We start from the raw sequence: 21496 nt of genomic DNA on the forward strand, positions 1-21496 counted from the left end.
ATAGAGCCCGTGCTCCACAGCAAGAGAAGCCACCGCAATGAGAAGCCCGCGCACCGCAATGAAGAGTAGTCCCCGCTCACTGCAAATAGAGAAAGCCCGCGCACAGCAACAAAGACCCAATGCAGCCAAAAATAAAATAAATAATAAAATTTGTAAAAAGTATATGCGAAATGCTGTGGGGACTACGAAGATAATATGCTCTTTGCCCTTCCAAAGGGTCTTAGCAGGGGAAACATTTGTGTCTAACATTATCATAATACAAGGCAAGAGAAAGCACCGTGGTGGAGCTTTGAAGGGGAGAAATCCCCGGGGAAGGAGAAGGAAGGAATCAAGGAAGGCTTCAAAGAAGAAGTCCTGGTTAATTAGGAGTTTGAAAGGAGGGGTCAGGATGAAATGTTATGCGATCCACATGTTCGGCACTGTACTAAGTGCTTTGTATACATTATCACGTTTTATTCTTTTAATCCAAACAATTCTAAGTATTCTTGTTCCCAATTTTAGATGAATAAACCAAAACCTAAAGAAGAGACCTTCCCCAGATGTCCTAGTCCACATTTAATGTCACCTCACTTCCTACTGGCCGCCTCTGTTAGGGACTGCTCACATGCATTGCCTCCTATACCGATATATAACTTGTGTGTGTGTGTGAATGTGTGCACGCGCGCTCGTGAGTACATATTCCTTATCTCTGATACAAGTAAAAACTACTTGAGACAGGAACCTTTATTTTATATTTCTTGAATATCCCCCATTATTTGCTCACATAGTAGACACTGAAATATATAGGGTAATATATTAGCGCTAAACCAAGTCTGTATAATCTAGTTATTTTTATTTTGTGTAAAGGTTTTATGACAGCAGATGAAAGAAAATTATTTGAACACCTCAAATCTCCTCATCTGAAATACTGGGTTCCATTCATCTGGTTTGGAAATCTTGCAGCTAAAGCCCGGAAGGAAGGTAGAATCAGAGACAGTGTTGATCTGCAATCATTGATGACTGTAAGTACATAGTAAACCGTCAGTAAAAGATGCTAATCAGAGACCAACAGGGACCTGGATGCAACAGGTTGGACCTGGACGAGTCCAATTTGTTCAATCCTGGTTCCAAAGGAACCAGAAAGACTGGGCTAGTATCAGAACCCTCAAATGCAGGAGGAGAATAGTACACAGTTTAACTCAGATTGATTGCAGGTTGTTGCTTAGAGGCTGTTTTAAACAGAAGTAGGCTTTGTAATAGGCTCTGTAAGAAAATGTTCTTTGATTGATCAGCAATGTCTGCCAGGGCTCGGAAGGATCTGGTGCCCTCAAGGCATATTTGCCATCCCTAGCTCCAGGATCCCAGACCAAATCTGGAGTAGAAATAACCCCCGCCCCCAGTCAGTTCCCCAAAATACGAATATCCCAAGGTTAACCCAGCTTTCCAGACGCTCCAGGAAACAAAACCATGTTTTCATTCAATGAAATAATCCTGAATTCATCTGAGAAACGAATTTATAGAAGGGCTAGAGGGATTTGTGTCATGACAGTCTCCTGCCTCAATTAGGCTAAAAGGAGTGAATGATTTAAAAATAGCTCCCAATTTAACGTATAGTCATTCTCCCAGTCTTAAATAATAACTTGTGTTCAATAGAGAAAAAAGAAATCAATGGATCCCAGTCCTTCCTGCTTTAAACAGGGATAGATTTTCTGTCAATAGAAGCATTCTAAAGTCTTCATTTGTTGGGGGAACGGTTTAGGATGTATTTAGTTCTTTTTTCTAAGACCTACAGTAAGCATGTTTTCAAAAGCAATCGAGGAAACAAAAAATAATCTGCTCTCCACATAATTTAGAAATGATTTATTTAAAATATTAACCACTGCCTTCCTACCACCACTTGGGGCCAATATATATGTTGGAAATTATGAATTCAACAGAGTAGGGGATATTTCTATACAGTCCTGATTTATCTTAATATTTTTTAAAATGTCCAACTGTACTCAAGCCCTTTTGCACATTGCTGAATTATGTTGATAGCTTGTCATTTTCAAAATTTTCCTTTTGGAGTGGATTTCAGAACCAATTTCTAGCCTTTCAAAGTCTCTCTCATCATTTTACAGGTGTATTCCTAAAAGTCATGGCCATATTCTGAATCCCAGTAAATATTTATTACCACACCCATCACCTTAGTAAATCGTGTTTAATTTGTTTCTGGCTTAGGAAATGAACCGATTTCGCTCCTGGTGCAGCCTCTTATTTGGTTATGACTGGGTTGGGATTCCGCTGGTCTACACCCAGGTATCAAATCCTTGGCACGTGATTTTTCTTTCTACTTGCCCACTTTGGCATGCTGTCTCTCTCGGGCTCTCACTCGGGTTTCTCTCTGTTTCAGGTTGTCACGCTAGCTGTCTACACCTTCTTCTTTGCGTGCCTGATTGGACGCCAGTTTTTGGACCCCACCAAAGGCTACTCAGGGCATGACTTAGATCTTTACATTCCGATCTTTACTCTCCTACAATTCTTCTTCTATGCAGGATGGCTCAAGGTAGCCAACAGTCTTAGTGCCTGAGACCTGCTCTGTAATCTCTGTCATGTTCCAGACTCTGCACACTGATCCCTTACTGAATCACTCATTCATGAGTGAGTCAAAGGTAGATTTAACACTTAATAGCTCGGAGATGTTATTACTTTTCAACCGGGCATTAAAGTGGCAGGGATGTGGTGAGTACTGTACTGTAGGGGTCTGAAGCAGCTCATTTATGCAGACGCTACTCTTTTATGGCCACTGATTGTTTTAAGTCTTTGTGTGCTCGCATTAGGATTACAATAATGTAATTAAAGTAATAAGTGTACCTGCATTGATACTTTATACCACAACAAGCGACTAAGCAGAGTAAAAGAGAGTAAATAAGAAGCCTTGTATCTCAGACTTAAGCATTAATATTATATTATTATCTTGGTTCTGCTCAACTCTGTAGATAGTTAGCTTCTATCCCCTGAAATCCCACTAGCTGTGCCACGACATTAAATGCATTCCATTTTCAAAACCAGAACTGAGACTCAAAGGAATTCATCGGAATCAAAACCAGAAACCCCAGGATTAATAACAATATTTGGTTTGCCAGGAAATTAAAAACAGGTCAGAGCAGTGAAAACAACTAGTCCACTCATCAGTGTAGAATTTTATTTGTTCCCACTACCATCTTCCCCCAACCCCAGATGTATGTAAAAGTGTCAGAGGCCTGATTCTTCCATCTCTTTTGTACGTGACAGAAAAAGATAAAAGACAATGGCTTCATTAAGTTAACTGAATTCTAAAGACAGTTTGAAGATAATTTTAATAAAATAGAATTTCAAATGTTTGACCTTCCAAACTGCCACAGTGTATCGTTGAGGCCTTCCAGGTTGTGGAAGCATTTTCTCTGCAGATGCCTTTACTTTCATTGGTTTGAATTTTAACCAGGAAAAATAAATATGTTGGCACTTCAAGTTATCCTCCAAAGAGTAAAGGCATTTCCTTTACAAATGGCAAAAACAGTTTTAACCAGATGACAGTGACTCAATTATTTTTACCCATTTAAGACAGAGAAAGAGTAATAGAAACTAATAGCTCTCATTTCCCATTAGAGAAAAAAGTAGACTCTACTTCTATAAACACAAACTCACCACAATTGGCCCAAACACTCAATCACTCTGGTCTATTGTCCTTTCCCCTGAGTTGTGCTGAGCTTTTTATTTTTCACTTTGTGTCCACATGAGATGTTCGGCCAGCCTGGAAGGAAGAGCCAGCAGTTCCTGCCTTCTGAAGTACTCTCTAAAATATTAACAGTCTTTTCCTTTATAAAATATTTTGAAGGCAAAATATGAAAAGACAATCTTAGCCCTATTAAGAGATAGGTAACCCTAAGAGAAGGGAGTTTTCCCACCCAGTGGACTGGATCTCAGTTTCTAAACAGTTTTGTCTTGACAGTTCTAATATTTATAAATCTTTTCAAAGTGTGAAAACCCATCATAATCTTATGAATGGTGTATTACTCAGCTGTTTGCTGGAAATGGAGCCTCCAAGTGAGTAAAGGATACTTTTGTGACATAGTCAATTCAGAAACATGGATATCATTTTTGTAGTTAAATGTAGACTCTAATACTATATGCAGGATGGATCCCATAAAAGTGAAATTCTGGATGTAACAAAAATATTTTCAGGACCCATCCAGTGGCCCATTTAATTTAAGGAAAACCCCAGGCAAGAAAGGTAGACAGCCCCTTGGAACTTGCAATGAACGACTCTGACAATGGATATTGCTGTGAGTGATCCAGGGGCATGGGCCCTGCCACAAGCTGTCCCTTAGAACAAAGGGATGTCCTTCTCTAAGTCAGTGGTTGTCAACAATGGCCACACATCAAAAACTCCTGGGAGCTCTACTCAATAATGATGCCTGGGCTCAACCTCACACCCATTAAATCAGAATCTCGGGGTGGGGGGTGGGGTGCGGACCCAGCCATCAATTTGCTTTAAAAGCTCTCCAGGTGATTTTGATGTAGTGGTTAGACTTAAATCCTAAAAAAAACGTAGGTAGATTTTCTACCAAATAGTCTCAGGATCTAGGAACTCAACTAATCAATGGCGCTTTTGCTTTATACACTTGTAAGTTTTTTACATCTAGGCCCAATGTAAAACCACACACACACACACACACACACACACACACACACACACACACACACACACACGTCCAGGTAATAAAAATCAAAGGGAATTAATGAAAATAGAGACTAACAGGTGAGACATATTTGGCATATAAATCTCTCATCAAGAAAGCTATTCAGCTCAGGAACATGGTAAGAACATCTAATAGTTATCAACTGTTAGAAGATATATGGTAAGAAGTTACTTAACTTCAAAGTAACTTACTAGATAGCCATAAATCCCTTAAGGTAAAACTAAGTAAGAAAAATTCCAGCTTTATGACTTACTAGCTCTGTGACTCTTTCATCTAGCAGTTATGTCCAATAATCATGGAATCTCCTTGTATTACTTTGTGAAGTCTTTCTTTGCTGTTTAACCTTGCCCACATTTACATTTTATCTCGTCACCTGGCCCTTTGTAAATTCTTTCAGAGCACAGGCTACGTACCCTTCAAAGTGCCCAGCACAGTGCCTATCACAATGCTTTTTTGATATCTGCTGGCTGATTTGTACCTGCGAATCAGTCATTTGGCTCCTAAACAGCCCGTGGCTTCTCCTAGTTGGGGCCTGCATTGTCACCAGCTGAACAGACAGAGTCTGTGGAGAGCAGACTCTGCAGGTGCCTGACTCACGGCCTGAGTCCATTCTCACTGGCTGATAAATATCTGCATCTGCAGAACAACCCACTCCGCTCTAGGCTTCCTATTATGAAAGGTGACCCAAGAAAGCAGAGAGTGAAACAGGAATCCTCTTCAACCTTCACTCGTAGTCTTCACAGCATCACAGTGGACTTATTCTATGTTCTCAATTGCAGGTAGCTGAGCAACTTATCAACCCTTTTGGAGAAGATGATGATGATTTTGAAACTAACTGGTGCATTGACAGAAATCTGCAGGTTAGAGGAGTTTTTCTTTCCTTTACAAACATTAATAATCTAAACAGACTCTGAATGCCGGCCCCTGAACTTGAGTGCTTTAGCCACAAACAAAAGAGGTTTGGCTATTCGGTATGTTGTTTCAAGGTCACGGGCCCTGGATCTCAGTTCCAGTAAAATTTAGTCCCTTTTTTTTTTTTTTTTTTTTTGTGGTACGTGGGCCTCTCACTGTTGTGGTCTCTCCCATTGCGGAGCACAGGCTCCGGACGCGCAGGCTCAGCGGCCATGGCTCACGGGCCTGGCTGCTCCACGGCATGTGGGATCTTCCCGGACCAGGGCATGAACCCATGTCCCCTGCATTGGCAGGCGGACTCTCACCAACTGCGCCACCAGGGAAGCCCAATTTAGTCCCTTTTAAATACAATTTCAAGCCAGTTTTCTTTGTAGGTTTCTTTACTAACTTTATATAGCCACTTCCATCTCAGTACAGATCAATATTTTAATTCATTCTTTAATCTGTTTCCTATTGCCACCTAAAAAAATTAACAATGACATAAAGTGGCGGCCACACAGTTCCCAACTCACATCATGTAGGTCCCTGCAGTCAGATGTCCAGCAGCTGGACACTGGAAACATGGGTCACACCAGCCTGTGTCTCAAATCTCCCTCAATCACACCAAATGGGACCCCAGAGCCTTTACCCTGAAGCATTATTTCAGAGAGATTGTTCATGAAGACGCAGCATGAGAGAATTTTGCTTTTAGGCAAGACTCCTCAACCCATTCTCTTCCCTGAGAACTACAGGCTGAGAAAAGGGCTTCAACTTGCTCATCTGTTTCAAGCCCTTACTCGGTTCTTACACAAGTTAAAACATTTTGCTGTTGGTTCACAAACTGGCCCCAGTACACAGGGGGCAAGGCAGACCGCTCCAGATTGGTAGATGGCAGATTGGTAGATGGCAGGTTTAACAAGCTAGGAACTTAATTAAGAGGCTTGTCTTCAGTGGATACAAGATGAGTAGACCTCCACACCTACCTGCCAGAATCCTAAAATTTGATATAGAGGCCTTACTGGGGTTCAGTCATGTATTCAGTCCAGATGGTCTCAACAGCACATTACTCTCTCAAGGTTGTGTCCTTGAAACAGCTCCCACTGTGGGAACAGTGGGCAGAATGTACATTCCAAGGACAGGGGAGAGGAGCCTCCGATTACTCCTGTCCAGCTCACAGGTCACGACCTCTGTATCGAGCTCTAACAATCACATCGCCAGCCTGCTGAGGAGGAAGTGTAATGCCTACACCACTCACTCTTTGTAAAAATTACATTTCCAGGGCTTCCCTGGTGGCGCAGTGGTTGAGAGTCCGCCTGCCGATGCAGGGGACACGGGTTCGTGCCCCGGTCCGGGAAGATCCCATATGCCGCGGAGCGGCTGGGCCCGTGAGCCATGGCCGCTGAGCCTGCGCGTCCGGAGCCTGTGCTCCGTAACGGGAAAGGCCACAACAGTGAGAGGCCCGCGTAAAAAAAATAAAAAAAAAAAAAAAAAAAAAAAAAAAAAAAATTACATTTCCAGAGGCTTAATAATTTATTCATGCATCAGTTTGTCAAAGTCAAAAGGAGAAGACCACTATAGCCCTGAACAGTATAGGCTTGTTGATGTATTTTTCTAAACAAACAAACAAAAATTCAGGGCACATAAGAAATGATGTCAAGTATAAATATGTTTATGGAATCAATGAAATGGGATATGGAAATCTTCGGCTTCCTGCAATATCTGGGATTATGTGGTTGCTGTCAGGAGAGCCACTAGACAGTTAGAAAACTTTGAGCAAAGAAGAAAAAGGTGTCTCTCCTGCCTCCAGATAAGAGGCACTCCACTCTGGGGTATGCGGCTTGATGAATCTAGTCTGGGCAGTTTTATGGCTCCACTTATCCCCACTGCCAAGTGCTCTTATGCAGTGAACGACATGTATAACTCTCTGTAGCAGCACTGGTTGAAGCAAATATGAACTAGAGACACTTGTATATTCACTCATTCACACTGTGCTCTATCCCATTCCAAACCCCAGCACCCACTAAACTTATTCTTTCTTTATAAATACAATTCACATCTGAATTATTCTAACACTATAATGATGATTTTAGGTCTCCCTTTTAGCCGTGGATGAAATGCACATGAGCTTACCCAAAATGAAGAAGGACATTTACTGGGACGATTCTGCTGCTCGACCGCCGTATACACTGGCAGCTGCTGACTACTGCATACCCTCATTTCTGGGGTCAACAGTCGAAATGGGGTAAGCGCATTTTTAAAAATCATCAATATTTAGAAGAGAAGTCACTGTTCTGATCTTTTTGTGATGTGGTCCTGAAGTTACTTTCATAAGAACTCTCAATTATTAATATCTTACAATGGTGGCCTTTTCAAATTTTCAGACATAATTAATATGTCCAAGAGAGTGAGAAATTAAAGAGACTGTAGTTTCTGATTTAAATATGGTGTGTGTGTGTTTTGAGGTAATTTGCATTGTACCTTGCTTTTATACCACAGCAAATTTTCCAGTAGTTGTGAAACTATCCTCTGTCTTTCCTTCCAACTTGAAGAGTAGTTTACTATTTTAATTATACAGTTGTTTATTATTTAATTATGACTATCATAATGGAATGCATCTTAACAAGTATTTGTTGAGTATATACCATGTGTAGGCACTGTGTTAAACTATTCTGAGACAAGCAAGCCTTAAGATAAATTTTATCAAAACTGTTCTCTAAGATTATATTTTGATCAAACTGACTTGTTTAGTGTACAAGCCAGTGTCTGTTTAGTTGTTTTAACATAACAATCTGTCCCTATGTACTATGAGCTTTAAATAAAGGGGCTGAGGCCGGCAGTAAATCATGCACAGTTCTTGAATAATTTTATTAAATCTGATAATGTATCTGATTTTGGAGAAATGTGTGAATGTGGGGGAAGTTTAAGTATATTTGCTGAAGGCAGACGGTACAGTTTCCAAGTAACTTAAAGAGTATGGACAAATTTAGAAAAGTAAAAAGAGCCCCTCCAAAAAATTACAGAAAAAAGAAAAACTTCTACGGAGTTTTTCTTATAACTTTTTGGCAAAACTATGGTTCGTTTTTCCCTGAAGTCAGTTCTAAGCAGATTTGTGAAGTGAGATCGTGTCTAAAGTTGCCACCTGTGACTTTCTTTCTCTTCCCCCAATACAGTTCAGCCCTCCTCTTTCTCTACTGTTAAAAAACAAAATTCAACTGAGTAAATTTTAAAGATCTTACTGCTTTACTCAACAATTCATGAATTGGGCAGCATCCAATCTAGCAAAGAGAAAGGAGCTTCAAGGGGCCATACAAGTGAAAGACTTGTGTAGGCAGAAGGGGGCAGGAAAAAGGCTGTTACACCAGGCAAAAAAGTGGGTTGGTTATTACAAGGTCACTTTCCTATAGGAGATGGCAGGGGTCTAGAAGGCAGACTACCTAAGCAGTGCTGATCAGGCAAATCCTGATTGATTGGTTTAAGATTCCATTTCTGGAAGAACCGAAACCATGTCTCCGTTTGGTGACATGGGGCTTAGCATAAGTGACTCTATTTTGGGCCTGTTGTCTTGTTTTTAATACTAGTATGAGAATATCTAGCTTCAATCCTATCCCTATAAGGCTTTATTTTTAGCTCAATGTCTCCTAATCCTCAAAAATAATGGTTTGGGGTGCTCCTCCAAAATAACCTCTGAGGCTGAAACCTCTTCAAGACCCAAAGAAAAAGATGACTGAAAGTGGAATCTCAGGAATTATGGCAAATAATGAGATGATGCAGGAGCCAGGACGCTCACCTTGCTGCCTTCAAAGCACAGCTTGGTGAAGGTTGCCTACTCCTTGCTTCGGCTTCTAGATGCCTGCTAAGCCTGGGCCCTCCTGTCCAGGACCTCCTCCAGACCAAGGTACTCATCCCTACCCCAGCAGACTGCTCAGTCTCCATAAACAGTAATTTCCTGCTGTGCACTTCTCAGCATTTTGTAATATTGGGTTGGCAAAAACGTTCTCAGCCTTTTGTAATATCGGGTTGGCAAAAACGTTCGTTCGGTTTTTTCCGTAAGATGGCTCTAGTAGCGCTTAGTTGTCTTTAGTCCTCATTCAAAACAATTTTGTTAGGTTGTATTGTGACAGCTGTCATATCAGTGTGCATTTAAAAAATACTTACCGAAATTGGTGAAATTTTGTGTAGCCATTTTAATACTGAAGATGGAAGGAAAAAAGCAGCATTTTCGGCATATTATGCTTTATTATTTCAAGAAAGGCAAAAACGTAACTGAAATGCAAAAAAAAGATTTGTGCAGTGTATGGAGAAGGTGCTGTGACTGATCAAACGTGTCAAAAGTGGTTTGCGAAGTTTCGTGCTGGAGATTTCTCGCTGGACGATGCTCCACAGTTGGGTAAACCAGTTGAAGTTGATAGCAATCAAATCGAGACACTAACTGAGAGCAATCAATGTTATACCACGCGGGAGATAGTCCACATACTCAAAATATCCAAATCAAGCGTTGAAAATCATTCGCACCAGCTTGGTTGTTAATCGCTTTGATGTTTGGGTCCCACATAAGTTAAGCGAAAAAAACCTCTTGACCGTATTTCCGTGTGCAATTCTCTACTTAAATGTAACGAAAATGTTCCATTTTTAAAACAAATTGTGACGGGCGATGAGAAATGGATACTGTACAATAATGTGGAACAGAAGACATCGTGGGGCAGGTGAAATGAACCACCAACAACCACACCAAAGGCCGGTCTTCATCCAAAGAAGGTGATGCTGTGTATATGGTGGGATTGGGAGGGAGCCCTCTATTATGAGCTCCTTCCGGAAAACCAAATGATTAATTTCAACAAGTACTGCTCCCAGTTAGACCAACTGAAAGTGGCACTCGACAAAAAGCATCAGGAATTAGTCAACAGAAAACGCATAATCTTCCATCAGGATAATGCAAGACCACATGTTTCTTTGATGACCAGGCAAAAACTGTTACAGCTGGGCTGGGAAGTTCTGATTCATCCACCGTATTCACCAGACATTGTACCTTCGGATTTCCATTTATTTTGGTCTTTACAAAATTCTCTTAATGGAAAAAATTTCAATTCCCTGGAAGACTGTAAAAGGCACCCGGAACAGTTCTATGCTCAAAAAGATAAAAAGTTTGGGGAAGATGGAATTATGAAGTTACGTGAAAAATGGCAGAAGGTAGCGGAATAAAAGGGTGAATACGTTGTCCAATAAAGATCTTGGTGAAAATGAAAAATGTGTCTTTTATTTTTACTTAAAAACCAAAGGAACTTTTTGACCAACCCAATATATTCTGCAGTGGCAGTTTCATGGATATCTGGCAACCTTCTCAATTTTGAAAATTAATAGGAGAGGGTTTTCTGTGAGTTTGCTTTTAGGTCACTGAGTAAGCTTTAAACTTCCCCTCCACTCCCGTCATTAATTAATGCAAAGTATCTGAAGATCTGCCTTGTAAAAGAGAAGAGACCAGCACCATTGATAGGGCCGGGGAATCATCGTAATGACTCTATTTGGACTGCAAGTACCACTTGTTCTCCATTTCTAATGTCCATTGAATTGTTTTTGCATGATGGTTAAAGTGATAATTTATTTTGATCCTCAAGATTTTTATCTTGATCTACATATTCATCCTAATCATCATAATTTTACATTCCTTTGCAAGTGTCCATGTTCTTTAGAAAGAATTAAAATACGTATTTCTCCTATTTCTAAATACAGAAACATAGCATTAGGAATTTACAAGACCTTGGAGAAAATATATAACCCAAATGATTACTGGGAAGATTAAACTAGATGGTAAGCATAAAAACACTCTAGATATAAATGTACAGCATTATTATCAACTAGTACAGATTTCTTATTTGTGGATGTCAAACTGAGGCACAGAAAGATTAAACAAATCTAAGCTATTTTTCATATTAAACTAACCTTGGAAATTTGGGAAAGAAAATAAAATGCTTGAGAGGAAACCAGGAGGTAGAGTGTTTAAGAATGGAGCAAAAGGGACTTCCCTGGTGGGCCAGTGGTTGAGACTCCACGTTTCCAATACAGGGGGCACGGGTTTGATCCCCGGTCAGGGAACCAGGATCCCACATGTGCACGGCACGGCCTAAAAAATAAAAATTATTTAAAAAGAAAGAAGGGACTTTCCTGGTGGCACAGTGGTTAAGAATCCTCCTGCTAATGTAGGGGACATGGGTTCTAGCCCTGGTCCGGAAAGATCCCACATGTCGCGGAGCAACTAAGCCCGTGTGCCACAACTACTGAGCCTGAGCTCTAGAGCCCGCGAGCCACAACTCCTGAGCCTGCGTGCCACAACTACTGAAGCCTGCACGCCTAGAGTCCGTACTCTGCAACAAGAGAAGCCACTGCAATGAAAAGCCCGCGTGCTGCAACGAAGACCCAACGCAGCCAAAATAAATAAATTAATTAATTTTTTAAAAAGAAGTAAATGTTCTAGGTCTAGAGTCACAAAATGTTAGTGAAAATAAACAGGTCTATGATTTTTAAAAATAAATAAAGACTCATCACCTACTTTAAGAAAAAAAAAAAAGAATGGAGCAAAAAGTTACCAGTTGTCAGAGAGAATCCTGTAGTTAAGATGGCCTATTTACTAGCAGGATGGACCAGGCACAGGCAAAGGCCAGGGTCTATTAGGGGAGGCTTTTCTGAGACGTTTAACTGGACTCTGCTAGAACCAATTGATCAAAGAAACAACTAGGCAAAAGCTCACTTGATCTTGACTTTCTGCGTGAATGAGGACCCTAAAGGAGAGCCTCACAGTCCAGGAAAGGTCACTGCAGGAATTCAGGCTTTTGGAAGCCAGCAGTCACAGGAATGCCCTCATCGATCCATTAGTGTCGATTCTTTCAATGACTGTGCTATTAGACAAGATGTTTCTGGTTGCCTATGACAGAAAACCAACTTAAACTAACTTAAGCAACAAGGGGTTTCTTGGGTCACATTCAGAAAGTAGTCTAGCTTTGGGTGTGACTGGATCCAGAGGCTCAGATATGTCACCAAGACCCGCATTGCCCTCCCTGTCCCTCAGTTCTACTTTTCTCTCCACTGGCTCAGGTTTCAGGAGGCTCTCCCCTCCTGACAGCAGAAAGGCAAGATGGCAGCCAGCAGCTCCAGATGACCAACCTATCTTCTCAGCAAATCCTGTGGAAAGAGCACACCTCCTTTCTAACTCTTAAAACTAAAGTACTGGATTTATTATGATTGGCTGGGCTTGGCTAACATGCCCATTCCTGAACCAATAACTATCAACAGGAAGACACAATATTTTAATTAGCTAAGGTTGGTTCGTGCATCCATCTTTGGACCAAGGAGTGTGGTCAGCCCCAACCAGCCATACGGAGTAAATGATACCTTAAGAAAAATCACGGTGCTATTACCAGGAGAAGGGTGAATGGTTTTCTGGGCTGGCAGAAACAACAGATGTCCTTTAAAATCTTAAAAGCTAATTCCCTAAGCATTGAATTGTTCACTCAAATACAACATCAATACCAAATAAACAATCTGAAAGAGGCTCAGGGAAAAGGGAAGGTAGAAGTAAGGATTACTGTAGCACACGTGGTTGATGATGACTGAGCCAATGAGTTCTTTGCATTAGGATGAAGACTAGGTGTCAGCATGGTATGGATGCAAACATTTCAGTGTTTGCTGCTTGATGCACATGAAAAATCCTTTCCTGGATGAGTTTTTTTATTTTCTTATTCTATTTAGGACATATGTTCCCAGCATATTTAATTCAGAAATCAGATTTGCCTCATCTTTTCATATCAATGTTTCAGGTTTGTAATCACAATTCCCATGACCCAGAAATTCCAAAATCGAGGCAATGCCCTTCAATAACTGAGCAAAAGTACTATCCAAGGGCAACCTGAGAAATTACGCTGCCTCCTACATTCTTTCACGTTCAGCACACTACTCATTTCCATATAAAAAGGGAATTCCTTGGAGACAATTCCTTTGTTCTCTATATTCAGGAACATGGCCAAAATACTGCCCTATTTTCTACACATTTACCAAATATACATTACTGAAACAAAGTAATTCCCCCCTCTCATTTTTATCTCAAGTGCAAATTTAAATTATCACGTTTTTCCTTGTATCTTCATGTGTGGAATGTACTCATTCATTTATTCAGGCAATATTTTCTTTTAGGGCCTAGTATATGGTAGGTTCTATGCCAGATGCTACAGACAGGCAAAAACAAACAAACAAACAAACACACCTTTTAAGCTCACAGACATAATGAGGAGACAAGTCACAATACAATGTGGTAAATGCAGCAATAGAGAAACGCTGAGTCTTATGGTAACACAGTGAAGGTACACTTCACAGGGTCTGGTGAATCAAAGAAGGCCCTTAGAGTTGGGGAGTCTAATGTGCATCTTTAAGAATGAATTTAGGGGCTTCCCTGGTGGCGCAGTGGTTGAGAGTCCACCTGTCGATGCAGGGGACACGGGTTCCTGCCCCGGTCTGGGAAGATACCGCATGCCGCGGAGCGGCTGGGCCCTTGAGCCATGGCCGCTGAGCCTGCACGTCCGGAGCCTGTGCGCCACAACGGGAGAGGCCACAGCAGTAAGAGGCCCGCATACCTCAAAAAAAAAAAAAAAAAAAAGAACGATTTAGAGCTAGCACACAAGAGTGAGGGGATTCAGCAGAAGGTACATTCCAGGCCATATGAGCAAAGACAGAAAGGAATGATAGTGTATTCAAAGTGACAATTTTTAAAATTTTCAGCTTTTTTGAGGTATAGTTGACATATAAAATTATAAGATAATTAAAGTACACATTGTGGTGATTTGATATATGTATACATTGTGAAAGGATTCCCCCATCTAGTTAATTAACACATCCATCACCTTACATATTTATCTTTTTTTTTTTTTTCTTGGTGAGAACATTTAAGTTCTCTTTTAGCAAATTCCAATTATGCAATAGTGTTATCAACTATAATCACCATGTTTTAATTAGTTTCTCAAACCCTATTCATCTTATAGCTGAACGTTTGTACCTTTTTACCTATTTTCTCCCTATTTCCCCCAACCTCCTAGCCCCTGGCAACTGTCTTTCTACTCTGTGCTTCTATTAGAGTAACAATTTGATATGCAAGCAGAAAAGCCAAGAAATGAATCTGGAGGGGGAGTTAAGGGGGGATTATGGAGGGCTTTACAGCCTGAGTAAAGAGTTTCAGCCTTTTTCCAAAGCTATTAAATGACATGGTCACATTTGTGTTTTAGGCAGGTTGTCCTAGCAGCTGGCTGAAAGATGGATGCCTAGGGATAAGACCAGAGCCAGAGAGCCAGTGAGCAGGCCATTAGTATAGTTTAGACGGGAGAGGATAAGGACCAGACTAGGGTGGCGCTTCCAGGGATGCAGACAGTGGAGATGGCAGAAGGGACAGATTCGAGAAAGGAGAAGGAGTGAAGTATGACGGGGTGGTTGGTAATGAACCAAGGATGATAGAGAGTAGCAAGGAGGAGCTGCTGAAAGGGAAAGATGATGAGCTTCCTTTTGCATGGGTTGCCTTTGAGCCATCTGTGGGCAATTCACATGGAGCTGGCCAGCGGGCAGGGTGCACAGAGACAAAGTCTAGGCAGGGGGATGCATTTGACTGCTATCAGTACATGGGTGTGTTACAACCTAAACAGTGGGTGCGAGCTTCCCTGGTGGCGCAGTGGTTGAGAGTCCGCCTGCCGATGCAGGGGACATGGGTTCGTGCCCCGGTCCGGGAGGATCCCACATGCCGCGGAGCGGCTGGGCCCGTGAGCCATGGCTGCTAAGCCTGTGCGTCTGGAGCCTGTGCTCCGCAACGGGAGAGGCCACGACAGTGAGAGGCCTGAGTACCGCAAAAAAAAGAGTGGGTGGGAGCACCCAGGAACCGTGTCAAGTGAGTAGGACAGAATACAAAGGGTAGAACACTGTCACTTAAAGGGTGGTCAGAGGAAAAGGAGTCCTTGAGAGAGAGCAGGAATGATCACTACAGGGGCAGGAGAATAACCCAGAGAATGCCCTGTCATAGAGACCGAGGGTGGAAGTTTCAACATAACGTATGTAAAACACCATAGGAGTTTGCATTTTAAGGTCATTGGAGACTTAAGTGAGAGTGCTGAGCAGAAGCTAAATTGGGAGGCAAGGAGATCAAGATTGCCAACGAAAACTGTTTTCAAAATAATTTTATAATGGAAAAATTCAAACATATACAGAAGTAGAGGACAAACTATAATGAACCTCACGTAGCCATCACCCACTTTCAACTATCAAGTCATGGCCAACCTGGTGTCACCCATCTTCCCACCCACCTTTACAGTACCCACCACTGAACCATTGTGAAGCAAATATAAGCACAATACCATTTTCATGCCTAAAAAAAAAAAAAAAAAAGACCAAAAAGTCACAATAATTCCTTAACTCATTAACTATCCATGTACTATTTTTTTGAGAAGTCTGGACGGGGGGAAGAAATAGACCAGACAGTATCCAATGAGACATAGTCGAGGGTAATGTCATATTTTTTATTTGTTTTATAACATTTTAGGATGGGAACACCTCAAGCATGTTTAGAGGGAAAGAGGAACCTGCCCTCCCCACCCTACCACCAATCCTTGGAATTACTTTAACCATCTCTACTGAATTTCACTTTACCGTTATGCCCCGGTCTTGTCTGGACAGACCCATTAAGAATCCCTGTGGTATTTACTGTAGTTCTGTCCACTGTATGACTTAGCATCCCTTTTATCAGGGGTCCTACGGGGGAAAATTTATCTCAGACATCTGTGGGAAAAAAGAAAGTTTTGCCTCTTCTGGGTAACTCTTACACTATTTCTCTTACAGACTGTGAATTTTATAATTGAGGAGGGTCTTTTCATTTTGGCTGCTGAAAGCTGAAAACCCAAGTTGTAGACCACCTTTAGTCAGTCCGTGAGATTTTTTGGCATGTTTCTTTTGGTCTCATCTTGTTAGTGTTCCTTATTCTAGCTCTATCATCTTAGCCTAACTTTATATATTATTGCATTGTGTTTATTTGTATAAGCTACCTCAAATCCTTTATAAGATGAAGCAAGATGTAATAAAGAAATAAATTGATAACTCTTGTTGCTCTGAGAAAGGAACAAAAAAGGACAGGCAGAGTGAAAGGAGCTCCCTGGAGGAGAGGGAAGACACAGGAGCCAGAGGAATTGACAGAGAAGGGTCTAAAGAAGACATGGTGGGGGGCGGGGGGGCGGCAGGGAGAGAGGAGGCCTCAGAGCCTGAGCTGGAGGGAGGGAGCTGAAGATGGATGTTGTAAAGGGCGATGGGGAGATGGTGCTTGTTCAGCTAGTGAAGCAGGAACCAGTGTTCTCACCACATCCAAGCATCATCATGTCTTAATCCGAAGGAAGTTATAACTAACAAAGCCCATCTTTCTCTGTTGAATCTAAGACCAAAAGCTTCTGTTTTAAAACAGTATTTTATCATTTCTAACACCAAACCAATGCTGAAGTTCCATCTCCCAATCTTTGTATACGGCATGTTAAAAATCAACTTCAGGGAATTCTCTGGTGGTCCAGTGGTTAGGACTTCGTCCTTCCACTGCAGCTGGCATGGGTTCAATCCCTGATGGGGGAACTAAGATCCCACGTGCCACATGGTGTGGCCAAAATAAATAAATAAAAAGCACTCAATTAGACAAAATCAGCTTCAGAATGACCACTTTGAATGAAAAAAGGCCAGTTGAAAATCTGAACTGAGCACCCAGAATAGAAATGCTTTCATAGATATACTTGTCTTAAGCATTTAATAAACCATGTTAATTATTGTAATAAACTACCAATCTCCATTTAATAAACCATCCTATGAATTAACTGAACAATGAAAAAGAATCTTTCCTATTTGAACTCTGTTCCCATTACTACACCTGAGATAATTTCAGTTGAAGCTCTTTACTTTGTTCTTTGTCATAATATAGAATGCTTTCTGATCTGCTATTTTAATTAAGGAATCTTTTCATTAGCTTAACCATGGAGACACTAGTAACCAAGATTAAGAAAACACTCAGGGCTTCCCTGGTGGTGCAGTGGTTAAGAATCCGCCTGCCAATGCAGGGGACACGGGTTCAAGTCCTGGTCCGGGAAGATCCCACATGCCATGGAGCAACTAAGCCCGTGCACGACAACTACTGAGCCTGTGTTCTAGAGCCCGTGAGCCACAACTACTGAAACCCGCATGCCTAGAGCCCGTGCTCCGCAACTAGAGTAGCCACCGCTATCCACAACTAGAGAAAGCCCGCGCGCAGCAACGAAGACCCAACGCAGCCAAAAATAAATAAATAAATAAATAAAATAAATTAAAAAAAGAAAAAAAAGAAAACACTCATAAGCAGCCAGAAGAAGAGTTGTCCAGAAGTTGCATATCAGGAAAACATGCACAAGCCCTAAAATGAAAAAGGTCTTCTTTGGGAAACAGTGGACACTTATGCTTGATAAACCTCACTTAACCAAAACAAACCTAGAATGCTCAGATGCAAGCCAACATTGCTGAAAATAAATTTTTTTTAAATGAGGTCCTGGCCCAGCCTACCACAGCTAGCTTGAGGTAGAATGCTTGTCTTCACATTATAATATTATGAGTTCACTCCAAAATTCTTATTATTTTTTAAATACTTGGGATTATCCATTAGCACAGATTTTTAAGGCTCTGAGGAATGGAACACATGGAAATTAAAGACCTGAAGTCTCATAACTCCCTTTAAATCCTGTCTTGGAAATCCAAACAGCAATAATTCCTTAAAGGCATAGGAAAAACCCTAACAAAATATCCATCCATAACAGCTAAAGGATTCGCAATTCTGGAGGAGAGGCTGCAGCTGCTTATGAAATAGATCACTTGAGTGTGTCGTGAGGGGTGTCTTCGTGGGACTGTGCTCACTCTGCCCTGCTAATCTAAAGGCAGGCTCTCAGCCTGGCAACCTAAACTGCTGACTGCAGTCCAGTTCATAAAACACTGTTGTATTGGCCTTTCTGCCGTGGTTCAAATATGTCAAAATTTCCTCACGCTGGTAGTGATCTTAAGGAATGGGTCTGTGAATTAAGGATCCACTTAACAAAGAGGAGTAATATTCAAATTTTTGTAAAAGTTCCTCCTGGTTGGGGTTGAGGAAGTTAAGATTTATTTGGTTCTGTGAAACTACAACCACATACCCAGAAATAATGACTTTTACGTATCTATCTTCATTCTCAAGGTCCTAAGAATATGTAGAAATAATCCAGTACTTTTTTTGCAGTGAAACGTATATGTATTTAATGTGCACAAAGCATTTAGGATTTTACAGTACAGTCAGAAGTATTCTTAGTGATATAATACTTCAAATATATCAAAATACATTTTCAAGCAAGCAAAGACTTTATTAAAGTGTGGTTAAATATATTTCTAGATGGATGTTTTATTCAGTAATCCCTTCTTAGCCAACTATATTCAAATATTTTAACTTTACAAGACAAAACATAGTCTGATTATATACACACACACAAACACACATACACACACACACACACACACACACACACACACACTATTGCATGCTTGTGCCATAAACAGCCAAAAATATCTCAAATTCTGAATCACTAACTTCAACAAAACGTATTCTTGGAACATTGATTTTTACTTAATGTACCAGAAGGGAAAGGAGAGATGGAAACTCCCAAGGAGATGAATGTGCATTAAGTTCATAATTTTAGAACTTGCTCAGGGATTCTTTCATTTACCGGCATGGGGTCACCACTGGTGCTTAGTTTTCACCTTCTAAGTGGTATGAGAGGTATAGATGGCTTACTTTCCTTTTCTAACAAAACTCTCATAGGATACAAGAGTACGGAAAGGTGGGGACTTTAACTTTGGGCCACAATTTCTTTTTGTGACAGCCAATGGAGGCCAGGTGAGAATAATGGTAATGTGAGGCTAGATATGCTTGTTCTTTAACCAGATTTGCCATAATCCTTGGTCCAAACTATCAGGGAGGCAATAGGGAGGCAGTGGGTAGGTGGTGGCCAGCTCTCTGGCCTCAACAACCTCCACCGATGCTCCACAGCTTGAAACTCTTTCCTAGCTGGCGGGGCAGGGTGCTGGGGGAAGGGGCTTGGGGGGGAGTGTTGCTGGGTGGATACAACGTTCTGTCCACTGGATTTTTCTCACAACACTCAGCCCGCCCCTCCCAGCTTAGCACGAGGGTTATTTACTCATTTTATAAATCCCTGGCCACAGCTTTGACGGTGATTCTGTAGTGCAGAAGGTTAAAAATGACAGTGTGTGCCTCTAATGGGTTTGAAGAGTACATTTTGCTTTGCCCATGAATAAAGGCTCCTGCACATGTACCTCTGCCCCGATGGATTTTCAGGCAATTACTGGCTTCCTCCAAGGCAGCTGCCTGACTTTGAGTACACAAGCAATTTGGAAACAATAAATCTGATGTGAGAAGTAGAATTCATCGTATTAAGTATCATTTTCCTAAATTCCTCATTTCAGTTCTGTTAGAATGACCTATCATTGGAATTTAAATTGTCAAAATTCCACTTTAAAAGTGGCCACAGAGAAGGAAAGACAAGCATCATCTAGTTTTACTCTTCAGTCTTTGAAGCTCTATAGTTACTTGATCACACTAATGAGAAGGGGTTCCCTTTGCAAAAAGCTTGCTTTGAAAAAAATACATTACAGCCATCTTCCGCAGTCCTGTGTCCTGCCTCTTCTTTGTTATGGTAACAGGAGGTGACACCTCCTGCACCCTGAGTGCAGGATGCTCTGCACCCTGAGCATCCAAGCATCCTTTCAAGAGGCCTTAATTAAATCACAGCTGCTGGAGCCCTCAGACATTAGTCATTGGCAAGGGAGACTGAGGGGTTGACGGTTTTGTAGGTGCTCAATAGGTATCTTGAAAATTGGGGGTCTTTTTTTAACACTTGAGATTGAAATCAGAACACATCCCAATCCTGACATCGATTTGACCTGTAGAAATAACGCATGCTCTCCCTCCTTCCAGACTCAACTAGAACCAACTAGCCTGCCCAGCTTAACATAATCTACTCTCTCTCCCGCCACGTACACTTCTCCTCCCTTTCAGAAATAGCCCAATACGTGCCACAACCTTTCTCATTCTCACTTTTTCTGCACTGGTGATGTATACTGTGCCACAATGTTTACTGAAGGATTTGACAATGTCTGCAAATGGCACAAAAGACAATAGTGGGAGGCAAGTCAGGGCACTCCCACCACCTGACTGGCCTTATCTTCTTTCTCTGAAAAAACCCAGCTTCCTCCCATCCTTATATTTCCCCTCCATCTATTCAGTACCCTAGGCTCATCAATAAACAACTGTTGTAGTCATCCCTTCCAACATGTTAATCGTTAGGTGGCAGCTTTGAGGTGTAGCAGCATTTTTAAAGGACATGCTTGAAGGAGAAAAGGGAGTGACCTTTGGACAGACACTATTATTTCCTCTAACCATGCGTAGTCGATGATGATTTGGAAACCATCTCTGAAAGTGTGCCAGTCATTGACAGAGTCCTTTTTATATCGTCTACTTTTCAAAGCTTTTCCAAGTATATTATTCCTTTTGAACTTCCAAACGCCCTTGCAAAGCAGGTAAAGTAAGTATTGTTGTACTCAAGTATGATGCTAAGCCACAGGGAGGTTAAGTGACTCTCCGAAGGTCATACAGCTGGGGTCAGCCTAGGCAGCGGTAAACCTGGCTCTGCAAGCCCCCGAAATAAATCATTCTCCTCACCACAGAGGCAATTCTCAAATTCCACCTGCTGGACACTAATGGCTGCATGGCACTTTCCATGTACGTCCTCCGGTCTCTAATTACATGCCTATCTCAGTCTGAGTGAATTCCAGAACATCAGACCTAG

At 41.4% G+C, this 21496-nt stretch overlaps 2 protein-coding genes across 2 annotated transcripts in view; one reads left to right on the plus strand and one right to left on the minus strand.

Annotated features, from left to right (window-relative positions):
* Positions 1 to 21496, minus strand: part of RAB3IP (RAB3A interacting protein) — a 168826-nt gene that overhangs the window by 116473 nt on the left and 30857 nt on the right. The window lies entirely within an intron of this gene.
* BEST3 (bestrophin 3) overlaps positions 1 to 21496 on the plus strand; it is a 43048-nt gene that overhangs the window by 16549 nt on the left and 5003 nt on the right. The window contains exons 5-9 of the mRNA XM_032645053.1: positions 847 to 1001; positions 2200 to 2277; positions 2372 to 2524; positions 5480 to 5560; positions 7682 to 7833. Of these exons, the coding sequence (XP_032500944.1) occupies positions 847 to 1001; positions 2200 to 2277; positions 2372 to 2524; positions 5480 to 5560; positions 7682 to 7833 (619 nt within the window). The remainder of the gene's footprint in view (positions 1 to 846; positions 1002 to 2199; positions 2278 to 2371; positions 2525 to 5479; positions 5561 to 7681; positions 7834 to 21496) is intronic.

The sequence above is a fragment of the Phocoena sinus genome, chromosome 10 (assembly GCF_008692025.1).
Source record: "Phocoena sinus isolate mPhoSin1 chromosome 10, mPhoSin1.pri, whole genome shotgun sequence".
Classification (NCBI taxonomy): domain Eukaryota; kingdom Metazoa; phylum Chordata; class Mammalia; order Artiodactyla; family Phocoenidae; genus Phocoena; species Phocoena sinus.